Genomic DNA, 20,951 nt, shown 5'->3' with positions numbered 1-20,951 from the left:
CTTCAGCTCAGATCGTGATCCCAGGGTCCTGGGATCAAGCACCGCATCGTGCTCTCTGCTCAGCGGGGAGTCTGTTTCCCCTCTCTCTCTCTGCCTGCCTCTCTGCCTACTTGTGATCTCTGTCAAATGAATAAATAAAATCTTTAAAAAAAAAAAAAAAAAAAGCCTCTGCCTTCAGCCCAGGTCATGATCTCAGGGTCCTGGGATCAAGCCCCCACAATGGGCTCTCTGCTCAGCAGGGAGCTTTCTTCCCTGCTCTCTGCCTGCCTCTCTGCCTACTTGTGATCTCTCTTCCTATCAAATAAATAAATAAAATCTTTAAAAAAAAAAAAAAAAAGAGTAGAATGGAGACAGCATGAGCTGGTCCACAGAAAGTTCACTACACTAACACAAACATGATACCCCTTCCTCTTACTCCCTAACCTTACATATGAGGAACCTAAGACCCAGAACGGGTAAAGGACTTGCCCAAGGTCATTCAGTAAATGAACATTCCATTTCTGGACTTCCAGTCCAGTGCTTTTTACTATTAGGACCAACTCCTATAAAGGATCAGGGAAAAGCTCCTTTATGAGAAAGAAGAATGCCATATTGCCTTTGGAGAGGAAGAGGAGGTATTTAAAGATGTGGGGCTGAGATTTTTAGGCAAAGGTAGTGATACTATAGTTTCTGGATTTAGATCTACTCTCCAGGAAGATGTAGGAAATACTTTGGAAGGAAGAAACCTCAAAAACCAGAATTTCCTGCAATTCCTGAGTCAGCATATGGATGAACTCCGTTGCCTTGGTGATCATGGCTTTCTTCCACCCCTCCTCCCCCCACCGCACTTCCCTTTCTCTCCTATTGGTGCTTTTTTTTTTCTTCTTTTCTTTTTAAGATTTTATTTATTTGAGAGACAGCAAGCGAGCATGAGCAGGAGAAGAGGGGAGGGAGAAGCAGACTCCTCACTGAGCAGGGAGTCCGATGTGCAGCTCAGTCCCAGGACTCCGGGAATCATGACCTGAGCTGAAGGCAGACACTTAACCAACCAAGCCACCAAGGAGCACCCCGTTGGTGCTTTAAAACCTTCTGCAAAGGGGCGCCTGGGTGGCACAGTGGGTTAAGCCGCTGCCTTCAGCTCAGGTCATGATCTCAGGGTCCTGGGATCGAGCCCCACATCGGGCTCTCTGCTCAGCGGGGAGCCTGCTTCCTTCTCTCTCTCTCTCTCTCTCTCTCTCTGCCTGCCCCTCTGCCTGCTTGTGATCTCTCTCTGTCAAATAAATAAATAAAATCTCTAAAAATAAATAAATAAAACCTTCTGCAAAGCTCTTTGGGAGATTACCTCAGTGAAGTGCATGCCCCAGCTTCTGCCATTGTCCTTCTCCAAAAAGACCCAACAAAATAAAAAAAACGGGGCCTCCCAGATATGTGATTGCCAAGCTGTGTCTCATCTGTCCTGAGGGCTAAAGGGGTGTTTGGGCTTTTTGAACAAGAAATAAGCCACGCCCGCCTACATATGCTGTCCTTCAGAACCACTAGGGCCTGCTTGCACAAACTGTTTCACCAAACTGCATCCAGAGGGGAGGACCTCGGGGTATGGAGCTTTGTTAACATACCTGATAAATCAAGCATAGAGAGTTCTTTTGTCTTTTTTCCATGTTTTTAGGATATTTGGCATTCAGTCTTTGGGGACTTGGGCTTGTTCTCTTGCGCCATCCACTTCCACAGCCCGAAGCTCTTCCATCTTTCCCACTTGGTGTCAGTACGGAATTGGCTGGTATTGTGACATAGTCTCTGATTGCCATTGGGTGGAGCTCACCTTCGAGCGGCTAGCTTGCTTCCCATTTGACTTTCCCAAGGAAGCTAAGAAGCCATGCCTTGTTGAAAATGGAAACTAAGAGTTGAAGGCTCAAGCTGAAAGTCAGCAAACCTGTCCCTTTAAGGCCAGCTTTGATGTGGGAGGAATATTAAATATTGTTTACGGAGATAAGTGAAGGTAATTTCCTGATATTTGGGGAAAGGTAGGAGAAAAATCAAGTTCCAAATAAACTGAATCAGTCAGTATTCAGAGGAACTGTTATCAGGAATATTTGGTCATTTTCCCCTCATCTGCTTTTCGAACTTTACTGTGTCTTTCCCTGTGTTCAGAGTTGTTCTTCTGGTTTTAAGGCCTTTGGGGTTGATGGTTGTCTGTTTTGGTTTAAGATGCTATTCAGTCCCTACTCTCAGATCTGTTTGTTGCATACCTTCCCCCCAATCTTTGGATTTTATCTAGAACAGTAGGCCGTGGGAGGGAGGACCACTGGCAAATACATATTTAGGGGTTAAATACTAAACCCAGAAGGGCATTGAGCTCCCTGGACCTTGGTCTAAACTGTGCTCAGCACAGTGCCATCCTTGCCTTCGCTAGTTACGCACGTTCATTGTTTTCTGGTTGCTGAGGGGCAGCTAGGTGAGGTGGAAGCCTAAGGCCACACATTCCCTCTCCCTTCCACTTCTCATATCTAGAACTCTTCCTTCTTTTCTGTTTCTTTCCTCTTCCCTTTCCTCGACCCCTCCTGTTGCCTTCCTTGCTCAAGTTCTAGGATTTCAGCTGAAGATCTTGGTGGAACAAGGTCTATGTGGTTGACTTTCCTAACAGGAAATGCTTAACTTGGGGAAAGTAGGGAGTTCCTAACTTCTTTGCTTTCTCAAGCTTTACAGTGCTTGTTTCCTGCTGGGATTAGAACAGCCCCTTTCCATAAATATGCACTGTTCTTGACTGCTCTAACTCAGGCCCAGCTCTGACCCAGTTTCAGGGGGTTTTTTTGTTTTGTTTTTTGTTTTTCGGGGTTTTTGTTTTTTTGTTTTTTTGTTTTTTTTCAGATTTGAGTCTGTTAGCTAGTGACCCTTAAAACACTGTACGTTTTTGGCCAAGAGGTTGTTTCTGACTAGATAAGACATTCTCTCCTGACCCAAGTGAGAAGCCTTTGCAGAGGAGGGGTGTGTGTCCAAGGCTGGTCAGATCGTAACATGGTATTTTACAAGCCTGGTGGGGGCTGTGACAAAGTTGGAAAACAAGGTTTCAATGATTGCTACACTGTGGATCTATCTAGGATCTATTTTTTTCAGGAGTTGGGAAACTGGAAGCTTTTAATGTAAAATCTCAGAATTCTTAGAAGGATCTGTATGGGAGTGTTGTTCCAAGGGTTAAAAAGTTCTTTGGCACCTGTGGGTCTGTCCCTGCAGCTTCGTGTGGACTGCGCATGTAGCTTTGGCTCCCTCAGAGCTGGTATTTAGGATTTTCTGAGGTTGGAGGCCAGTTGTGGCCAGAGACATCTACCCATTGCCAACTCTGCTTGTGTTTGGTGTTTGTTTTATTGGTTTGGGGAGGGGGAAGCGCAGGGGAGATGTTGAGCAGAAGCACTCAATGTGATTAAACCTCTAGCCGTGCAGATCTGTGGGAGCAGAATATCGACCCTTGGAAAATCAATGGCTGCTGCAGTGGCCAAGCTGCTGTGTGCAGGGGCTCCCACCGCAGGAGTGCAGGCAGCCCCCCACAGTCTTTCTTCTCTCCTTTCTCGCCTCAGAAACGCCCTCAGCCCCCACCCAAAGGGGCAGACCTACCTCAAGAGATTTTGCTGAGGTGGATTAGAACAGCAGGTTCTTGTATTTTTGTAATTAGATTGAAATTTCTCTGGTGACACAGAGCCCCGCCTCCCCACAGCTTCCTTTCCAGACGTTCCTTCCCCGCACTGCAGTTCAATCAGCTGCTCTTACCCAAGTGGCCGGGGCCTACTCGGGCTTGTACTTGACAATTTTAGACCGGAGAGTTCATTCCCTTGATGTCAGCACCCAAGAGTCCCTTCCTCCATGTGGAGGTCTAGAGCTCAGGTACGGGATTATGGTGGGGGGATCAAGGTTAAAGGAAAAAGAGAAGACTGATAGAGATTGGGTCTACAGAGGATGCTTTTGAGTAGATTATTCATTGAGTAACTTCTCAAACAGGTTGTCTTTTGTGTGCCCAGCATTTTTCTGGTCTCTAACAACATAGGAGGACCTGTCCTGGTCCTGCTGTCGTCTCACAGGCATATTCAGCACAGTGCCATCAGTCCTGCGACAGTGGGTCCAGGAGGAGCCCCTTGGAGGGACTCTGAGCATCACCCCTGGGTGAGGGGTGAAGGGCCAGGAAGTTTGTGCTGACCGTGGAGGCTTTGTCCCCCCAAAGCTTTTCTTGTCTCCAAGGCAAAAATGATTTTAGTCTTATAGCACCTGTAGCTTGACTTCAAGTATTTGGTCTTCCCACCCAGTTCTCTTCAGTGACTGGGAAATGGGCCACCCTTCTGTGTTAGAGGAGAGTTCTGGTGCCTCTCCTTACCCCCACACCTGGTGGATCACAGCTATGGACAGGGGGTTGAAGCTTGTTTGGGGAATGGGCCCTTTAAACAAGGCCTAATTGTCCTGCAGTTGGGAAGGGTGACAGCAGGGCTGGGTGAGGATTTGAAATTACCTGAGATGAGGCCATCTAGAGGCCTCGGATGTTTTGACTTCTCCCTCTGGGCCACACCCCTGCGCCCGATAATAGGGGTAGAGCACATTCAGTAGGAATATCAGCAGATAACAACCTACAACCTACCCTTAGCTTCCTAAGGGTCTTCCTAGATTCTAAGTCACTCCCCCCCGCTTCCCCTTACTCCATGTACATTAAGTACCCTTCTAAGGGCCCAGAGGTGAGAAAATGTACTAAACCATTTAGTGTAGCCAGTGAAAGGGCTGACTTGAAATAAACCATGAAAAAAGGATTAGAAAGGAAGAACGATTTATAGGAAAAGTGACTAGGCAAGAGGAGAGTATGTAGCATTGTAGTCTAGTAGAGTTAAATTATCTAATTCTGGTCTTTATTTCTATAGAGGAACCAAGCAAGGCCTAGTGAGGTTAACTTGTTAGAGCCATGGCGGTAGTCATTCAGTATGTCCAGACACAGGTTGTGGCCAGACTTCGGAGCACGGAACCTCGCTTCTGATAGCGGCAAGCTTCCACCTTACAGTAGGAAGAACGCAAGCTCTGGAATCAGAGCAACGGGGTTTGAACTCGAGTTCTTCTGTGTGACAGCTCTCTGTCCTCGGGCACCACCGTTTAACTTCTGAGCTCTTGCTTTGGTAAAACAGGGAAGAGACTTGCACCTAGAAAATGGTTCTAAGAATTAAATGTGAGCCAGCCATGTACCTGAGGGCTAAGCACATGAGAGTGACACATTTGTGTTGCGCTCTGCTTCCCTTCAAGAGGGAGACACGAAGAGACTTCCTTTATTCCTCTTTCCAGCATCCTTTGGATTTCGAGATTTGGTCTCCCTGAGTTTTATTTATGAATTCTGATGTATAGATTTAGGGGATTTCCTCTTGGAGGTGGGCCCATGAAAAGCATTCTGGAGACTAGAAGAGTTCTACCTTTCTTTACTGTGCATCCCCCATCAGGCAGCCAGAAGGTCACCAGGAAGAAATGACCCATTAATCCCCCCAAAGAAATAGCCTACTGTTGAAAAAGAGAAGAGGGAGTATGGTGATACGTTTTAGGAAACTTGGGGTAGGAGTTAAGAAATCAGGTTCTCTTAGCCTTTCTTCTCCAGAACTGTTTCTGCTGTTCCACACGGTGGGTGTAGTTCAAGCAGGAGATGATGTTTGGTCCTAAGCTAGAAAGATGGTGCCAGGTTCTGTGCCTTTCCTTTACCCTTCTCAACCACCTGCTTAGCCCCTGACTCGAAAGTACCACCAGTAGTAAGAGGCAGCCTATGCTGTGTATTAATTCATTCTTGCCATTTCACCAGCACCAGCTAGTCCGCTCCCTGGGCAGAGATGGCAGCGGCCGTAACCATTCATCAGAGTTCTATAACTCTGGAGTCCCTGCCAGTCTGTGGGGTCAGGTTACCCTTTCTTCCATTTAGCAAAGACTGAGGAAAAGAGAACCTACGAACGAAGCTTTATTGTACTGAATATTTCTTAGAAGTGTTTGGTAGAGGTAGCCTCTTCTCCCCTGACACTTGACAAACAAGTTGCTTAAGGAAGTCTCTATGAAAAACAAGGTCTCCCCAAAACTTACTTGCCTTGTGTTTGCTGTACTCCTTTTTCCTTGAAGTTTCTCCCCTTTATCCAGACAGAAGTGCTGTCTGCCTTTCTTCAAGGGTCAGGTCTCCCAACCTTTTCTGTGTTCTTCAGGATTTCCTCCCACTCCCCGGCATGGGAGCAGCGTCCTGCTGTGGCCATGGATCTGTTAGGTGCACAGCCAGAGAGCACCTGAGAAGTGCCAGTGCAGATCCAGATTGGTCATCTCAGGCTGTGCCTTGGGGCTTCTTTCATACTAGGAAAAGTCATTTAAATGAGTATGGCTGAATTGCAAGGTTCCCAACACAAACACACACACACCCCTATAAGTATATATGTAGGGGGGCATCTGGGTGGCTCAGTGGGTTGAGCCTCTGCCTTCGGCTCGGGTCCTGGTCTTGGAGTCCTGATCAAGCCCCGCATCACGCTGTCTGCTCAGTGGGGAGCCTGCTTCCCCCTCTCTCTGCCTGCCTCTCTGCCTATTTGTGATCTCTCTCTCTGTGTCAAATAAATAATCTTTAAAATTAAAAAAAAAAAGTATATATGTAGGATTTACCTGGTTCTCTTGGTGGGTGGTTTCCCCGCCAATAGTCAGCACAACTTGGCAGAAGCTCTTCTCAACTGAAAGAGGACAAGAACTCCATCTGGGGGTTAACAAAAGCTCCATTTCTCGAGGACTCATCCAAATTTACGAGAAAACCCTGAGTTGAGCATTTTCATGAGCCTGTTCTTTAGACCTGCCTGTTGGTGTTATTTAATCTGCTCGGCAGAATGAACTGATGTCATCCTCAGGCTCTGTCAGGAGACTGTTTAAACCCCCTTCCTCTAACCCTGATCTGGTATCTTCCTGCTTGAAAATGTACTTCATCAGGCAGCCAATTCATGTTAGAACTTGCAGCCCTTCCTGTGAGAGCACTAGCAGGCCTCCCCCAACGTCCCTCCCCTCAACGAGGTATGGACTGTGTGATTTCAGGCATGGTTTTGTTGTGGTGTGAAGAGAAGGTGTTAGCTGCCGAGTTCTGTTTGTCAGCAGAGCCTGACAAACCCATGCTGGCACTTGCTGGGGCTGGGCAGCCAATCACAGCTGGAACGGTTATCGTCATGGAGTCCCTATGGGCTTCCTCTATCAGGTCACATCCCAAAATAACATTGGGCAGTATTTCAAGTGAAGAAACGAAGGCTTTCGGGGCTGTAGCCAGCCTGGAGTGTGAGATTCTGTGTGAAATAGTTGGACTTGCTCCAGCGCTTTTGATCTGCATGGTAGATGAGCAATAAAATGCATGAAACACGTTGGAAACACGTGAGGAAATTCTCCCTGGCCCTGCTGCTTCCTTGGAGCTGGCAGGGCACTGAGTGGGCTGATCCTCACCTCCCATCTCCCAGCAGGATTATGCTTGGAAGAGAGCAAACCTGGGAAAAGAAATCTTTCCTCTTAAGGGGCATTGCCACAGTTCTTTCAATAGACCTCCTGGAAGATACCTGTTAGGTGGGCCTTTTCGGAGGAACCAAGACACCCTGAATTTTGAAATGCGAAGTATCCCCTGCCAGGGAGAGTAGGGGCTTGCGCTGATTGAACTTTGTGTGATAGGTGTGTTGTGGAAGGTCAGACTTGTTCAGCACACTGAGATCTGACTCAACAACCAGACATCCGGCTTTTTGTGGAACAAAAGACCTGAAAAACTGGCTTTTTGTGGGGTAGAAAGCAGAGGTGTGTCCCATGTAATAAAAGGACATGGATTTCCGAGCAATATCTGTTCGTGTAGAGAGAGGGGAGACACTTATTTTGGAGTCTTCTCCCCACCAGGCCCTGCCATTTCTCAATGAAGACATTTACTGTGATTAAGCTACTGGGACTGATCGATATGTCTTACATCTTACACTGCTTATGTGTTGTCATATCTCTCATTCCAGGCTGTTAACTGCTGGTACTGCATATTCCATATGGCCCCAACCATATGGTGCCAGTGGAGTTTCATGCATATGGCCCAGGGTTACCACAAACTCAGATTTGTCCAGTCCCCCTCTTGGGTAACTGAGAAAACCAGGCCCAGCTTGTTGCCAGCTTGTCCAAGGCCATAACTGATAAGTACCAAGAACCAGGCCTTGGTCTCCTAACTCAAAGGTGTGGTTTTTTTTTTTTTTTTTTTTTTTTTTAGTCCGGATAGTATCACAGCATAATGGAGAGAGAGAGAACATAGGCTTTGGGGTTCACCAGACCTGTTCAAAATCTAGTTTCTGATACTCACTTGTTGGGTGACTTGGGCATGTAACCCAACCCCTCTGAGCTCACATGCACATCTTGAGCATGTCAATGGTAGTAGTACCTGCTTCCAAGAATAGTAGAAAATTAAGGAACTCCATAAAGGGCCTGGCACATTATACATGCTCAAATGGCAAATGATTTGTCCCTTTCTATGCTAACATTCTGGTTCTTAAAAAAAAAACAAAAAACACCGGCGCCTGGGTGGCTCAGTCGGTTAAGTGACTGCCTTTGGCTCAGGTCATGATCTCAGGGTCCTGAGCTCAAGTCCCACATCAGGCTCCTTGCTCAGTGGGGAGCCTGCTTCTCCCTCTGCCCCTCCCGCCAACTTGTGTTCTCTCTAGTTCTTCCTAGCTCTCTCTCCACCAATAAATAAATAAAATCTCTGTCTCTCTCTCTCTCTCTCTTTTTTTTTTTTTTTAAAGATTTTATTTATTTATTTGACAGAGAGAAATCACAAGCACACTGAGAGGCAGGCAGAGAGAGAGAGAAGGAAGAGCAGGCTCCCTGCTGAGCAGAGAGCCCGATGCGGGACTCGATCCCAGGACCCTGAGATCATGACCTGAGCCGAAGGCAGCGGCTTAACCCACTGAGCCACCCAGGCGCCCCTCTTTTTTTTTTTTTTTTAAAGATTTCATTTATTTATTTATTTGACAGAGGGAGAAAACACAGGCAGGGGGAGTGGGAGAGGAAGAAGCAGGCTTTCTGTCCACCAGGAAGCCTGATGTGGGGCTCCTCCCAGGACCCCAGGATCATGACCTGAGCCAAAGGCAGACGCTTAACAACTGAGCCACCCAGGCATCCCAATTTAAAAACAAAAAACAAAAAAAAAAAAACAAAAAAAAAACCTTTTAAATCAACTACCCTCATGCTGACCAGTTGCCATCTGCTGAAAATGACAGTTTGAGAGATTGGCCTCAAACCAACCAAGTCAGAGAGATAAGAAGATTAACGCTGCCTTCTTCCCCACTATTACTCTGTGCCCAGGCATCCCTGCCCAGGTGGGACTGCTGTTGACAGTGGTTTATTTAACACTTTTTCTCCAAGGAGCTCAGGGCACTTTACCAAAACTGACGGCACTCCTCAGAGTGCCTCTGGGAGGGAGGCCTCCCCGCTGCTGCCTCAGAGACCCCCAGGGTCCTGAGAGCCCAGTCCCAGCGGCTGCCAGTGTTTTCTTCATGCTCCTGGGATCTCTCAGCTGAACTAACACATTCACTTGTGGATCTGTGGAGAACCTGGTTTTTAACAGAAGTGTGGCCGAAGGAGCCGTCCATAGGCCCTGTCCCGATCCATAGCAGTGCTTGGTGGGCTGTTGGGTATCCCCCATCCCGCCCTCTTCAGTTCCTCGGAAGATTTCCAAGGGTGTATACCAAGTTGAACAGAGGGGAACTTTTTCTTTACCTATACTATCTGAACTGTTCTTGCCATGAGAATATTCCTGTTTTGTTTAATTAGAAACAGAAATATTCAGGGGTACCTGGGTGGCTCAGTTGATCATCTCACTCTTGGTTTTGCCTCAGGTCTGGTCTCAGGGTCCTGGGATTGAGTCCTGCATGGGGCTCTGCTTTCCATGGCAAGTCTGCTTGAGGATTCTCTTTCCCCCTCCCTCACCCCCACCCCCACACTTACATGTGCAAGCAGGGGCATGCTGGTATTCTCTCTCTCTCTCTCCCCCTCTCCCTCTCTCCCTCATAAATAAATAAATAAATAAAAACAAAGGTGTTCAAAACACTTAATTTTCCAAAGCCATTTGAATAGGGCCAAGTTCTTATGGATGGACCTTTGATTCCTATTCTGCTTCAAAACACACTGATTTCTTTTCTCTGTAAGCAAGTAGTTCATATCACCGGGAGCTGGCAGACCAATAAGGAGTGGGTACTGAGGGAAGGAATGCTGAGGGAACCTAGTGGTCCCTGAACGAGAGCTTTGAGCTATGGTTTCTGTTACTGATCCAGGCCTAACAAGTAGCTTTCAAGCTCTACACCACTGGCTTCTCTTGTCTTCTTGCTGCCTCTTTGAGTTTATTCTCCTTGTATCAGGAGCCAGATGTCCCTGGTATAGCTTAGCCCTCCACATGAGAGTGGAATCCTCCCTCCTCGGGATGAACCCAGGGCTTCTCAGAGCTCCAGGTACTGCAGTCCTTCGCAAGGAAAGACACCCTCTGGTGTTACCTACAGGACAGCCTTCTTGTCCATGCTGGGACTAATTCTCACTGAGTATTTAAAGCATGCTATGGTGTGCTAGGTCTGCTTCTTATAGGAAAGCTAGCATTTTCTGACTTCTGAGCTAACACTGGAGACCTGGACACAGGCACAAATGCATACTTACCTGCCTGCCTTGCCTTCAGGGCAAGCTTTATTCCCATAGAACTCAGCAGAAATGTTCCCAGCTTAGTGAAGTAACCACATGGTTTGCAGGAAGTCCAGCCAACCTGATACCAACCTGATACATGGGGGGAGAGCCCAGGAGATACCCTCTGGCCTTCAGTGTTATTGTCAGACTCCAGGATGCGTGTCATCTTGAACTAATCTTATTAGGTTGAGCTTGTTGTAGGAATAAGAATGGACTTAACTCAGGCCATTTCGGATCTCCTTTCTCTTCAGGTGTATTTCTTTAAAAGAACTTTTTAAACCATTTCACCATTAGGTGTTTCCCAGATCTGAGCGCCTGCCTAAAGCTCTCATCCTTTGTTCAGCATACGGTCGTTCCCAGCCTGAAGTTAACGTGTGGTGTTGAACCAGTGATACTGCTAGAGAATGAGGTTGGGGCTGGGTGTGCATTTCCGGTGGTGAACATTTCTCATATTGAGCTTCTGGTTGCTAATCTGGGAAGTTTACTGACCTAGAGTGAACTCTTTACTGATGAATTCAAGGTAAGCAAAGCCCCCCACTTAAACATCAAGTTCTCACTGAAAAAGCTAGAAGGAAAACTGATTTGTTCAGTTGGTAAGCATTTGTTCATCCCTGTTGTGGGCCAGCTGTTGGGAATATAGTTCCAAATCTCCTTGGCAGTTAAGGAATTATCTTTCCTATACAATATATCCCTCTCCCACATCCTATCCTTTATGTTTACCGTGTGGTAACTTGGAGCAAGTGTGTCCTTGGTAAATGTAGGTTTTAAGAATCTGATGGAGAGAGGATCTGTGAACATTGCCCAGACTTGTTTAACATTCTCCTGTAGCTAGCTCCTGGTGCCATCCTGGTAGTGTTTTGTTAAGTTTCCCCATCGGAAAGAACTAAAGCCTTACTGAAAGAGCAGCTTTCTTACAACTATAGAAGTTGGGGACAAGAAAGAAGATCAAAGTGCTGGATGATCTGCTCTGGTAGATAGACCGTGGGTCAGCAAACTACAGCTTATGGGCTAGTTACTTGTTTTGTTTTGTTTTTAATTTTTTTTAAAGATTTTATTTATTTGACACAGAGAGATCACAAGTAGGCAGAGAGGCAGGCAGAGAGAGGAGGAAGCAGGCTCCCTGCTAAGCAGAGAGCTCCATGTGGGGCTCAGTCTCTGGACCCTGAGATGATGACCTGGGCCAGAGGCAGAGGCTTAACCCACTGAGCCACCCAGGCACCCCTAGTTACTTGTTTTTATAAATAAAAGTTTTATTAGAACACAGTCCATGAATTTTTTGATGTATTATCTGTGACTGCTTTTGTACTATGGTATCAGAGTTGAATAGTTGTGACAAAGACTAAAGGCTCAGAGTCTGAGGTATTTTCTATCTGACTCTGAATACTTTGCCATCTGTAAGCTTTAGTATCATGACTACATAACTTGTGCAGTGTGTTTGCTCTTGGTTGTCTAGGGAAAATATTAATTGTGTAGTACAACTGTTGAAAGAAGAGTCTTTCTGCCTAACATTGCTAATCCATATCCTTGTGTGTGTTTCAGGATCTGTCTGGTTCAATAGACGATCTCCCAATGGGGACAGAAGGAGCTCTGAGTCCTGGAGTGAGCACATCAGGGATTTCCAGCAGCCAAGGAGAGCAGAGTAATCCAGCTCAGTCTCCTTTCTCTCCTCATACCTCCCCTCACCTGCCTGGCATCCGAGGCCCCTCCCCATCCCCTGTTGGCTCTCCCGCCAGTGTTGCTCAGTCTCGCTCAGGACCACTCTCGCCTGCTGCAGTGCCAGGTACCTTCAAGTGCTGGACTTCGGGGAGAGGGTAAAGGTACTGGCCCTCAGTGATAGCAGGGCCCCAGCCTTCCCCTGCCACAAAGAGCATCTCTAATTCATGTCTACGAAGTTTCCCTTCAGCATTCGAAGAAGAGAGGTGGGACCCCTTTGGTGGGGTCCTTCTGTGTATGTGGTATTGGGAGATTTAGCCTTGCAGGAGCCATTTTCAGCTCTGAAATGACCTCCTACCTAGAATTTCCAGGCTTAGGCATGATTGGCTTCTTTCTGTGTTTTGAGCAGGCAACCAGATGCCACCTCGGCCACCCAGTGGCCAGTCGGACAGCATCATGCATCCTTCCATGAACCAATCAAGCATTGCCCAAGATCGAGGTAAGACCCTGGGCTTTCAGGGAGGTGTGGAAGTTTAAGGGAGCTTTTTGGTTATCCCGTGCAATAGTTTTTTGAGAACTGTATGACAAGGAAGCTTAGGACAGTCTCAGCAGTGAATCGTGAAATTAGAATGGGCTTGACCATGCTGGTGGCTCCAGTATTGTGTTTTTCATTGTTTGTGTTCTGTTGAATTCCTCCCTACACAGTATCTAATTTGGTCAGCAAATATTGAAAACTCGACATGAAATCTTTACTCTTTAAATGCTGTCCCATTTTGTTGTCAGTGCTTTGTCTTTCAGACCTGCATTTAATAGAAACAGTTGCCATACCCTGGTTAATGGCTATGTCACTTTGGAGGGTGCCCAAAAGAGCACATAATTATATAGCAAATAAGATACAGACTTCTTGCAAGTAGTTGCTAAAGAAAATGTAGATGGTGAGGTCCTGTGATAAGGGAGAACATTTGTTCTCATTATACTGAGGTAATAATATATGGACACTCCCACAAATAGGTTACATGCAGAGGAACCCCCAGATGCCCCAGTACAGTTCCCCTCAGCCCGGCTCGGCCTTATCTCCGCGTCAGCCTTCAGGTGGACAGATGCACACAGGCATGGGCTCCTACCAGCAGAACTCCATGGGGAGCTACGGTCCCCAGGGGAGTCAGTATGGTCCACAGGGTGAGTATGCTACCCAGTCAAGAGTACACAGAGGTGTATACATACACTGCTCTCTGGGTTTTAAGAATAGGATTGCCCTTTGCCTTAAATCCACCAAAGCCAGGCCCTAAAATAAGGCAGGACTATCACCCTGGGAAAGTCCCTGAATATCCCTGAGCCTCTCTTTCATCTGTAAAATGGGGAGAAGACGTTTTGCACAAGACTGGGCAGACACTTAACGGCCATTAAAGTAAGTTAGTCTTAATAGAACGTATCTTTGCTCAAAATGAGCTCTGGACAGATCTAAAGCTGAATGTCTCATGCAGAGCACGGGAGAGATGGCGGATTACCTATATAGAAAGGAAGGAGTTCTGGGAGGTGAGGGGCCTGGGTAGCAGCAAAGCCACTCTTGCCTGCCAGCCAGCCTTGCTCTGTGCTGCGCTGGCTTTAGGATGAGAGGACAATTGAGGCCTGCCTTTCTGTGTTTCTTGCCTCTCCACCCCCCCGCCTTTTTTTTTTTAATGGGGTGAAGGCTGCAATGAAGTTGGTCTTTTATCAAATCAAATAGCGAGCGATTCCTATCATTTATTATCTTTGGAGTTTTAGAGCTGAGCAAGATTAAGGAATTGCTAGTGAATCACTAACCAGTCTCTGCGTCTTCTCTTGTTCTTTCCTTCCCAGGAGGCTACCCCAGGCAGCCAAACTATAACGCCTTGCCCAATGCTAACTACCCCAGTGCAGGCATGGCCGGAAGCATGAACCCTATGGGTGCTGGAGGTCAGATGCATGGGCAACCTGGCATCCCACCTTATGGCACACTCCCTCCAGGGAGAATAAGTCATCCCTCCATGGGCAACCGGCCTTATGGCCCTAACATGGCCAATATGCCACCTCAGGTTGGGTCAGGGATGTGTCCCCCACCAGGGGGCATGAACCGGAAAACTCAAGAAACTGCTGTCGCCATGCATGTTGCTGCCAACTCTATCCAAAACAGGTAAGGCCTAGGAAGTGAAGAGGGTGTCAGCAGAAGGAAATAAACTTCAAAGTTATTTGGGTTGTTGAGATGCTTCTGGATCTGAACCATGCCATTTTGGTAAATATGTATTTTATTGAGAGCTCTTTAGAAAACTGGGTTTCCTTGCAGTGGAAAGAAAACCAACAAAAGTGCTGATTCTTAAGCATCTTCAATTGATATCAAATTTCACATGACCAGACATTGTATGTAAAGAACTTTATAAAGCATAGCTTATTTTGATGAGTAAAATAAGTTTTCAGAGCTTCTCTGTTTCTTCTGTCAGTCTAGTTTTTTTGGTCTCCCAAGGGATTTTAATGATACACATGACTTGGATCTGTAGTGTGAGAAATGGAGGATGGTAGGGTTGTGGTTTGCCATTTCTCTACTGTTCTGTGTGGTTCTTTGTGTTTGAATCTGGTACTAACGTGCAGAGAGTTCATGTGATTTGGTTTAATGACCTTGAAGATTCATCCATTCTTCCTTGGACACTCACTTTGGTGGCTGTTCACTTCAGTGAATATGATTCCATTGGCTTTTGAAGGCCCTGTCTGTGTACCCCATTGTTGGTGGCTACAGTTCTTACAGTGACTCTTGTCTTACTGGAATGCTGATGAACTAAGGTAGAATAGGGTAATTAGTGGTAAAGAGATGGGTTTGGTAGTACTTCAGAATGATGGAAGCATAGAGCAGTAGATCCATCAAGAAAGCACGTCCAGGTGCTATGCAGTGAGGGGTCCAGATTGGTTGGGATTTGACATGACAAAGTGGTAAAATCTAGGCCTTTTGCCGTAGAGAGGGCCCTTAAATGGAAACACATTTGACACTGGAAGTGCCTGGAGGGAGATGGTACTTAAGAGACACGGTAGGGGTCCCTTCTTCAAGGATTGTATCCTTTAAAATTGAGCTATGGTTTCCTGTTTGGAGCCTGAACCATCTTAGAACCTTTCATGGGAGGTAGTAGATAGGAATGTCTAGGTCAGGTGGTACATGGTTGTGGTTTAGGAAACCCATAAACTTTTTCCTTTGAAGCCTTACTAGATGATCTTGGCTCACAAACTATTTAGCTCAGGTCCAAATCTGAAAGCTCAGTGTCTCTAACTCTTGTCTGTCACTTTCCATCTTCTTCCTCAGGCCACCAGGCTACCCCAATATGAACCAGGGGGGCATGATGGGAACTGGACCTCCCTACGGACAAGGGATTAATAGTATGGCTGGCATGATCAACCCTCAGGGACCCCCGTATCCCATGGGTGGGACCATGGCCAACAATTCAGCAGGTAAGTCCAAGCCTTTGCTCACCCAGGAATTTCTTCTAGAATGATCTTCATTTCAAACTTACTGGACTTTTGATCTTTTTTCTTTTTTATAGGGATGGCAGCCAGCCCAGAGATGATGGGCCTTGGGGATGTCAAGTTAACTCCAACCACCAAAATGAACAATAAGGCAGATGGGACACCCAAGACAGAATCCAAATCCAAGGTAATGATTTATATCCTGACTCCTCTCACCTCTCTGTCCCATCCTCTCCAGGGATAGGAAGGAAAAAGAAAAGAAGGTGATTAGCCTTTTATGACACGGATTAGATCTCAGAAAAGTCTGCTCTTGCCTCTTCTAATCATGAAGGGAGGGTCCCAGGCTAATAGCTCATTGAATTAGATTTCAGTTAGCCTAAAGGGTCCTGATAGAAATAACACAATGTTTTCATAGCTGTCTGTGATAGAGAAAATGCCAGGCCTGCAGTGTAGAATTCTCTGTATTGCCCTTTGGGAAACTGTGCACCCTGTCCTCATGCATTGGTAGGTGGTGTGTGCCATGGGCAACTAGTTGCTCTTCTCTTCCTGGACCTTCCTCCGAGCAGCAGGAATGGTTGGTGCCCTGTGTTTTATAAAGAGGAGGATGAGGCAGGTGGGGGTTTGGGTCCTTGCTGGCCTCCCAGTAGGATGGTCCTGAGGGTGCTGTCTGTTGGCTTGTATGGCAGTCTGGGGACCTGCTCAGTGTTTGAAACATTTCTGCCCTTTGTCATACCCCATTTTCCCTTTCTCGTAAAGCTGGGGAAATAAAAATGTATAGCTGCCACATTCTGTGGACCCTCACCTCTGGCTCTCAGGCCCTCGTAGCCACCCTCCTATCTGGGACAGGACAATTAACATCCAGAGCCTTTAAGGCAGGTTAGGAAGACCCTTCCTTTCTTGACAGGAGGAAGTTTCTTTTCATTTGAGTCCATCCCATTGTCTCGAAATCACGTTTTGAATTTCTTGAGTTCTCCGAAACAGTCTCTGACAGCATGCCCAGGCTCCTGGGTAATAGCACGGGGGTAGTATAGTGACAGTGTTGTCAGGTGTATAAGGGTTTGACACTTAGCTCTGTTACTTAAGAGCAGTGAGTTTTAGGAATGGGCTCCTTGTGCCTGCTTCCTTATCTTTTAAGAGGAGGATAATTAATAATGCTTAATATATAAAGGCATCTAGCATGGCACCCAATGCATAATACATAGGCAATGTTAGCTTCCTTCCTTTACAGGAAGAATTTCTAGCTCCCATTTGGTCTTTTGACCTTGCAAAAGGCAAGGTACATGTTAATGACTGCCCCAGAATAAGAAGCTTTACCACCGTCCTAATCAAAGGACTTCTGAGACCACCCTTAGCATAGGCTTTGAATCTGACCGGTTCCTATGAATCTTGACCTGCCCCTTCCAGAAATCCAGTTCTTCTACTACAACCAATGAGAAGATCACCAAGTTGTATGAGCTGGGTGGTGAGCCTGAGAGGAAGATGTGGGTGGACCGTTATCTGGCCTTCACGGAGGAGAAGGCCATGGGCATGACAAATCTGCCTGCTGTGGGTAGGAAACCTCTGGACCTCTATCGCCTCTATGTGTCTGTGAAGGAGATTGGTGGATTGACTCAGGTGAGTGCCTAGCACTTGGCTTCCTCTGTGGTTTCAACAAGCCTCTCTCTAGGTACTCAGTGGCTTCACCTGGTGCCAAGCCTCCTACAGGGACATCACCGTCTCCTGCTCTCTGAGGCACATACTGACAGACTGGAAGCACAGGGCTTCTAGAAGATAAGATAAAGAGGAGGCTGAGACCTGCCTGGGTAGTATGATGTATTAGTATTGAGTTTACCATATGTCTAGGGTCTCACTGGGGTGCAAAGGTAGGGAAAATGCGGGAGGCAGTTTGGCATAGTAAGCAAGGACATGGTTTGGAAAGCTGGGTCTGGTTTTGAATTCTTTCTTAGCCACTTAACAACACATGTGACCTTAATCAAGGTGTATGACCACTCTGAGCCCTAACTTTCTTACTTGTAAAGTAGGGAGAGTGTGTATCCTGCTAGACCATTAGAAGCTAGAACTAACACTCAAAGCTTGCAGCAAGATGTCTGCGGTGTAAATTGGTCTGTAAGATGGTATGGTAGTTGCTGACCCTTCCAATCCCAGTGAAGATGGGATTTCAGGAGCTATTTGATAGAAATAGCTTATGCGGGATGAAGTAGGTGGGGAAGTTGTGTTTAGGTGCTCCATATGGCATACTGACGTGAATGCATTAGTCTGTGCTAAAAACCTCTGAACTGAATACCTCCCTGAACCTTGCCCCTGCTCTGAGGCCTTAGAGCTTTGCTTCACACTCAGCCCAGGAGGCAAAGAGTTGAGGCAGTGCTGTGCTTTGCAAACTTTCCTCCTATGTGTATTCTGTAGTCATCAGATCAGGAGCCTGCTGTTGGATCTGAGTTTGTGGCTGAGCTCAGGGGGAGGCGTGGCGGGGAGAGACGTATTCCAAACCTTCTAAATCAGAAGAGGAAAACAGCTGTCACCAGCAGAAAAGAAAGTGATTGGAATGAAGCCAACCAACAGTCAGTTATGAATTCCTTCTCCCTTCAGGCTTTATTCCCCTCCCCCACAAAGGAAAACAAAACAAAACAAGACACGTGCACACCGCCACATAACTGGCGTGGGAAGCAAAGCCACAGCAGGCTTCTGAGGTGACCCTGGGCTTATTCCTGTCATTCTCCCCGGTATTGAGTTCTCCAAAGCAGGCTTCTCCTGCCTGTAGGGAAAGGGGAGGGGGGTGGTGCGTGGTGTTAGGTGCGGCAAACTTTCGATTGGATGGGCTTTTGGATTCACCGAACCTAGGATGCGGTCCAGAGGGAATCCCGAAGCCTGCGCCTGTCTTCTGGTTGGCGAAAGGATGCCAGCCTTTTAGGGGCTAGGATGTAATTGAATGCTAAAGACAGTGCGAGTTCAGAGGAGAGAGTTAGTTTTTCAAGCTTCCAAGAAGGCAGAAGATGAGTCCTGAGCCTCTGTGAAGATAGAGGAGGGGGTCATCCAGTTGACCGGCCTGCATGGCACAGATATAGGAGAGTCTGGAATATACCTGGCCAGCGCCATCTCCGACCTTCAGGCTTCAGCTCAGATGGTAGCCTGCTCTGGAAGTGTTCCTGGTCACCTCCCCACCATGTAGGTTGTCCCTCTCTTTGCTTCCTTATCACTCTTCTCTCCAGTATTGTAGGTACCAGGTCAGCAGACAGACCACAGCATGTTGAGCTTCCTGTGTGGTCTGGGACTAGAAAGCTGGTGTTCCCAGCCTTTGAGGTGGATGAGTTAAGCATGAGAATACATGAAGAAGGACACCTACCTGGCTAGAGCAGCAAGACCATCTAATTGTAGGGATTGGGGAATGGTCTTGGTCAGTGTGTCCTGAAGCTTAGGAAAGGAGACACGTGTAGGCTGGCCGCTGGGAGGGCACAGAGAAGTTAGAGGGATCTCCTGGACAACCAGGACAGTGACTGGTGAGGAAAGGGAGCTTGTAGTTTGTGACATGTCACTGAAAAGCAGGACAGCAGAGGCACAAGAATGTAAAATTTGCAAAGAGCCCCACAACGAGAAAACACCCCAGATATGGAAACTTCCAGTTTGACGAAGTAAGTCAAGCAGAGTGGTAGCTGATACTGCCATGCCTCTGTTTTGGAAAATGTTGATTTTTATTGTTGCCTTTGAAGGGGTTTGGATCTGATGGTGACTTGCACAGCCCTTTTCAGTACTGTACTTGTGTTAAGCATCATACCTTCTGAATTCTGTTCTCTCCCATTAATAGTGATGTGAAATCTACCCTTTTTTGAATAAGCACTGTCTGCTAGTTGCTGTGATCTGTAAATAGAGCCTGCTAAGGGTAGAGGGAAGCTAGCCATGGATTTAACACTTGTTGTGGACTCTGCACCAAGGGGGCTTAACTTTGGTTAACTGCTATTCCATGAGAGATGAGTGCGTGTTAGCCTGACAGGGTTTGGGGCTTGTGAGCAGGAAGACCAGGTGGAAGATGGCCCTCGACTCTTCTGGTTGGTTGTACAGGTCAACAAGAACAAAAAATGGCGGGAACTTGCGACCAACCTCAACGTGGGCACCTCAAGCAGTGCTGCCAGCTCCTTGAAAAAGCAGTACATCCAGTGTCTCTATGCCTTCGAGTGCAAGATTGAACGGGGAGAAGACCCTCCCCCAGACATCTTTGCAGCTGCTGATTCCAAGAAGTCCCAGCCTAAGATCCAGCCTCCCTCTCCTGGTAAGGATCTGGTGCGCAGCCCACTAAGGCTCACCCTTCACGGGTAGCATTCAAGGGTCCAGGCTCCTTTATGCAGCAGTGCCTGGCCCTAGGGACGGCTGCTCTGCCCTGCCCTACCCCAGGCCTTAACCGCGATGATCGAACTGAAGAGCAGCGGCCAGTGGCGACTCCCTTGAGAGGTAGTCTGTAGCAGCCCTTAAGTTTTAATTTTCGTTGTGCACCTGGCATCTTGCCAAATGTTTGTAAACTAGCGAGTAGGAGGGACACCAGAGGAGTGGGGAAGTCTGACAAATCACAGTGAGGCAGGGCCATCTGGGAGCTTTGGCCCACTGATGTCAGCGCCTTAGAATGCAGCTCAGACTAGAGCCCTGAATTCCCCAGGGAGCGGAGATGCTAATGAATGGGAAGGAGGGGTTGGGGAGGGGATATGAATGGAACTCGCTGATGGGAGTGCCTCTGCCCACCCTCCTTTCTAGAGGAGGCTGGGGCCTGAGCAAGCATGGGGAGGGAAGAAGGCCAGGGCTCCTAGAAGGTGGGTGTAAACACATGTGCCCTGGTGTTGACCTCTGAGGGTGTAATGAGTGCCTGAGATGACTCATCAGCTGGGGAGGCCTAAGCAGTGGGATATCTGCTGCCGGGGATGGTAACTCATGGAAACATTAATTACTGGTAGTTCTGCTCGCATCAGCTTGGAGGAACATTGAAACCTGAGAGGTGACACTGTGCTAGATGTTTGTTGAGTGGGAGCGCCTAGGTTCCTAAAGTACACTGCAGGTCTGGGACAAGATGGAGCCTTCCTACCTAGGATTCCAGGGGCTCTGACTGGGAACTTGTACACAGCATTACAGGGTTTAGTAGGTTCGAAATGGTCCTTGGGGAAGTAAAGAAAAGTAGTCAGGGAAGC

At 47.2% G+C, this 20,951-nt stretch overlaps 1 protein-coding gene across 5 annotated transcripts in view; it reads left to right on the top strand.

Moving 5' to 3' along the window:
- ARID1A (AT-rich interaction domain 1A) overlaps nt 1–20,951 on the top strand; it is a 70,060-nt gene that overhangs the window by 40,606 nt on the left and 8,503 nt on the right. For all 5 annotated transcript variants that reach the window (XM_032303444.1, XM_032303443.1, XM_032303442.1 and 2 more), the window contains 8 exons: nt 12,208–12,448; nt 12,731–12,820; nt 13,333–13,500; nt 14,161–14,473; nt 15,626–15,771; nt 15,864–15,973; nt 17,191–17,400; nt 19,840–20,047. In XM_032303444.1, the coding sequence (XP_032159335.1) occupies nt 12,208–12,448; nt 12,731–12,820; nt 13,333–13,500; nt 14,161–14,473; nt 15,626–15,771; nt 15,864–15,973; nt 17,191–17,400; nt 19,840–20,047 (1,486 nt within the window). The remainder of the gene's footprint in view (nt 1–12,207; nt 12,449–12,730; nt 12,821–13,332; nt 13,501–14,160; nt 14,474–15,625; nt 15,772–15,863; nt 15,974–17,190; nt 17,401–19,839; nt 20,048–20,951) is intronic.

This window comes from Mustela erminea, chromosome 10 (assembly GCF_009829155.1).
Source record: "Mustela erminea isolate mMusErm1 chromosome 10, mMusErm1.Pri, whole genome shotgun sequence".
Classification (NCBI taxonomy): Eukaryota; Metazoa; Chordata; class Mammalia; order Carnivora; family Mustelidae; genus Mustela; species Mustela erminea.
This window is presented reverse-complemented; position numbering and strand designations above follow the sequence as displayed.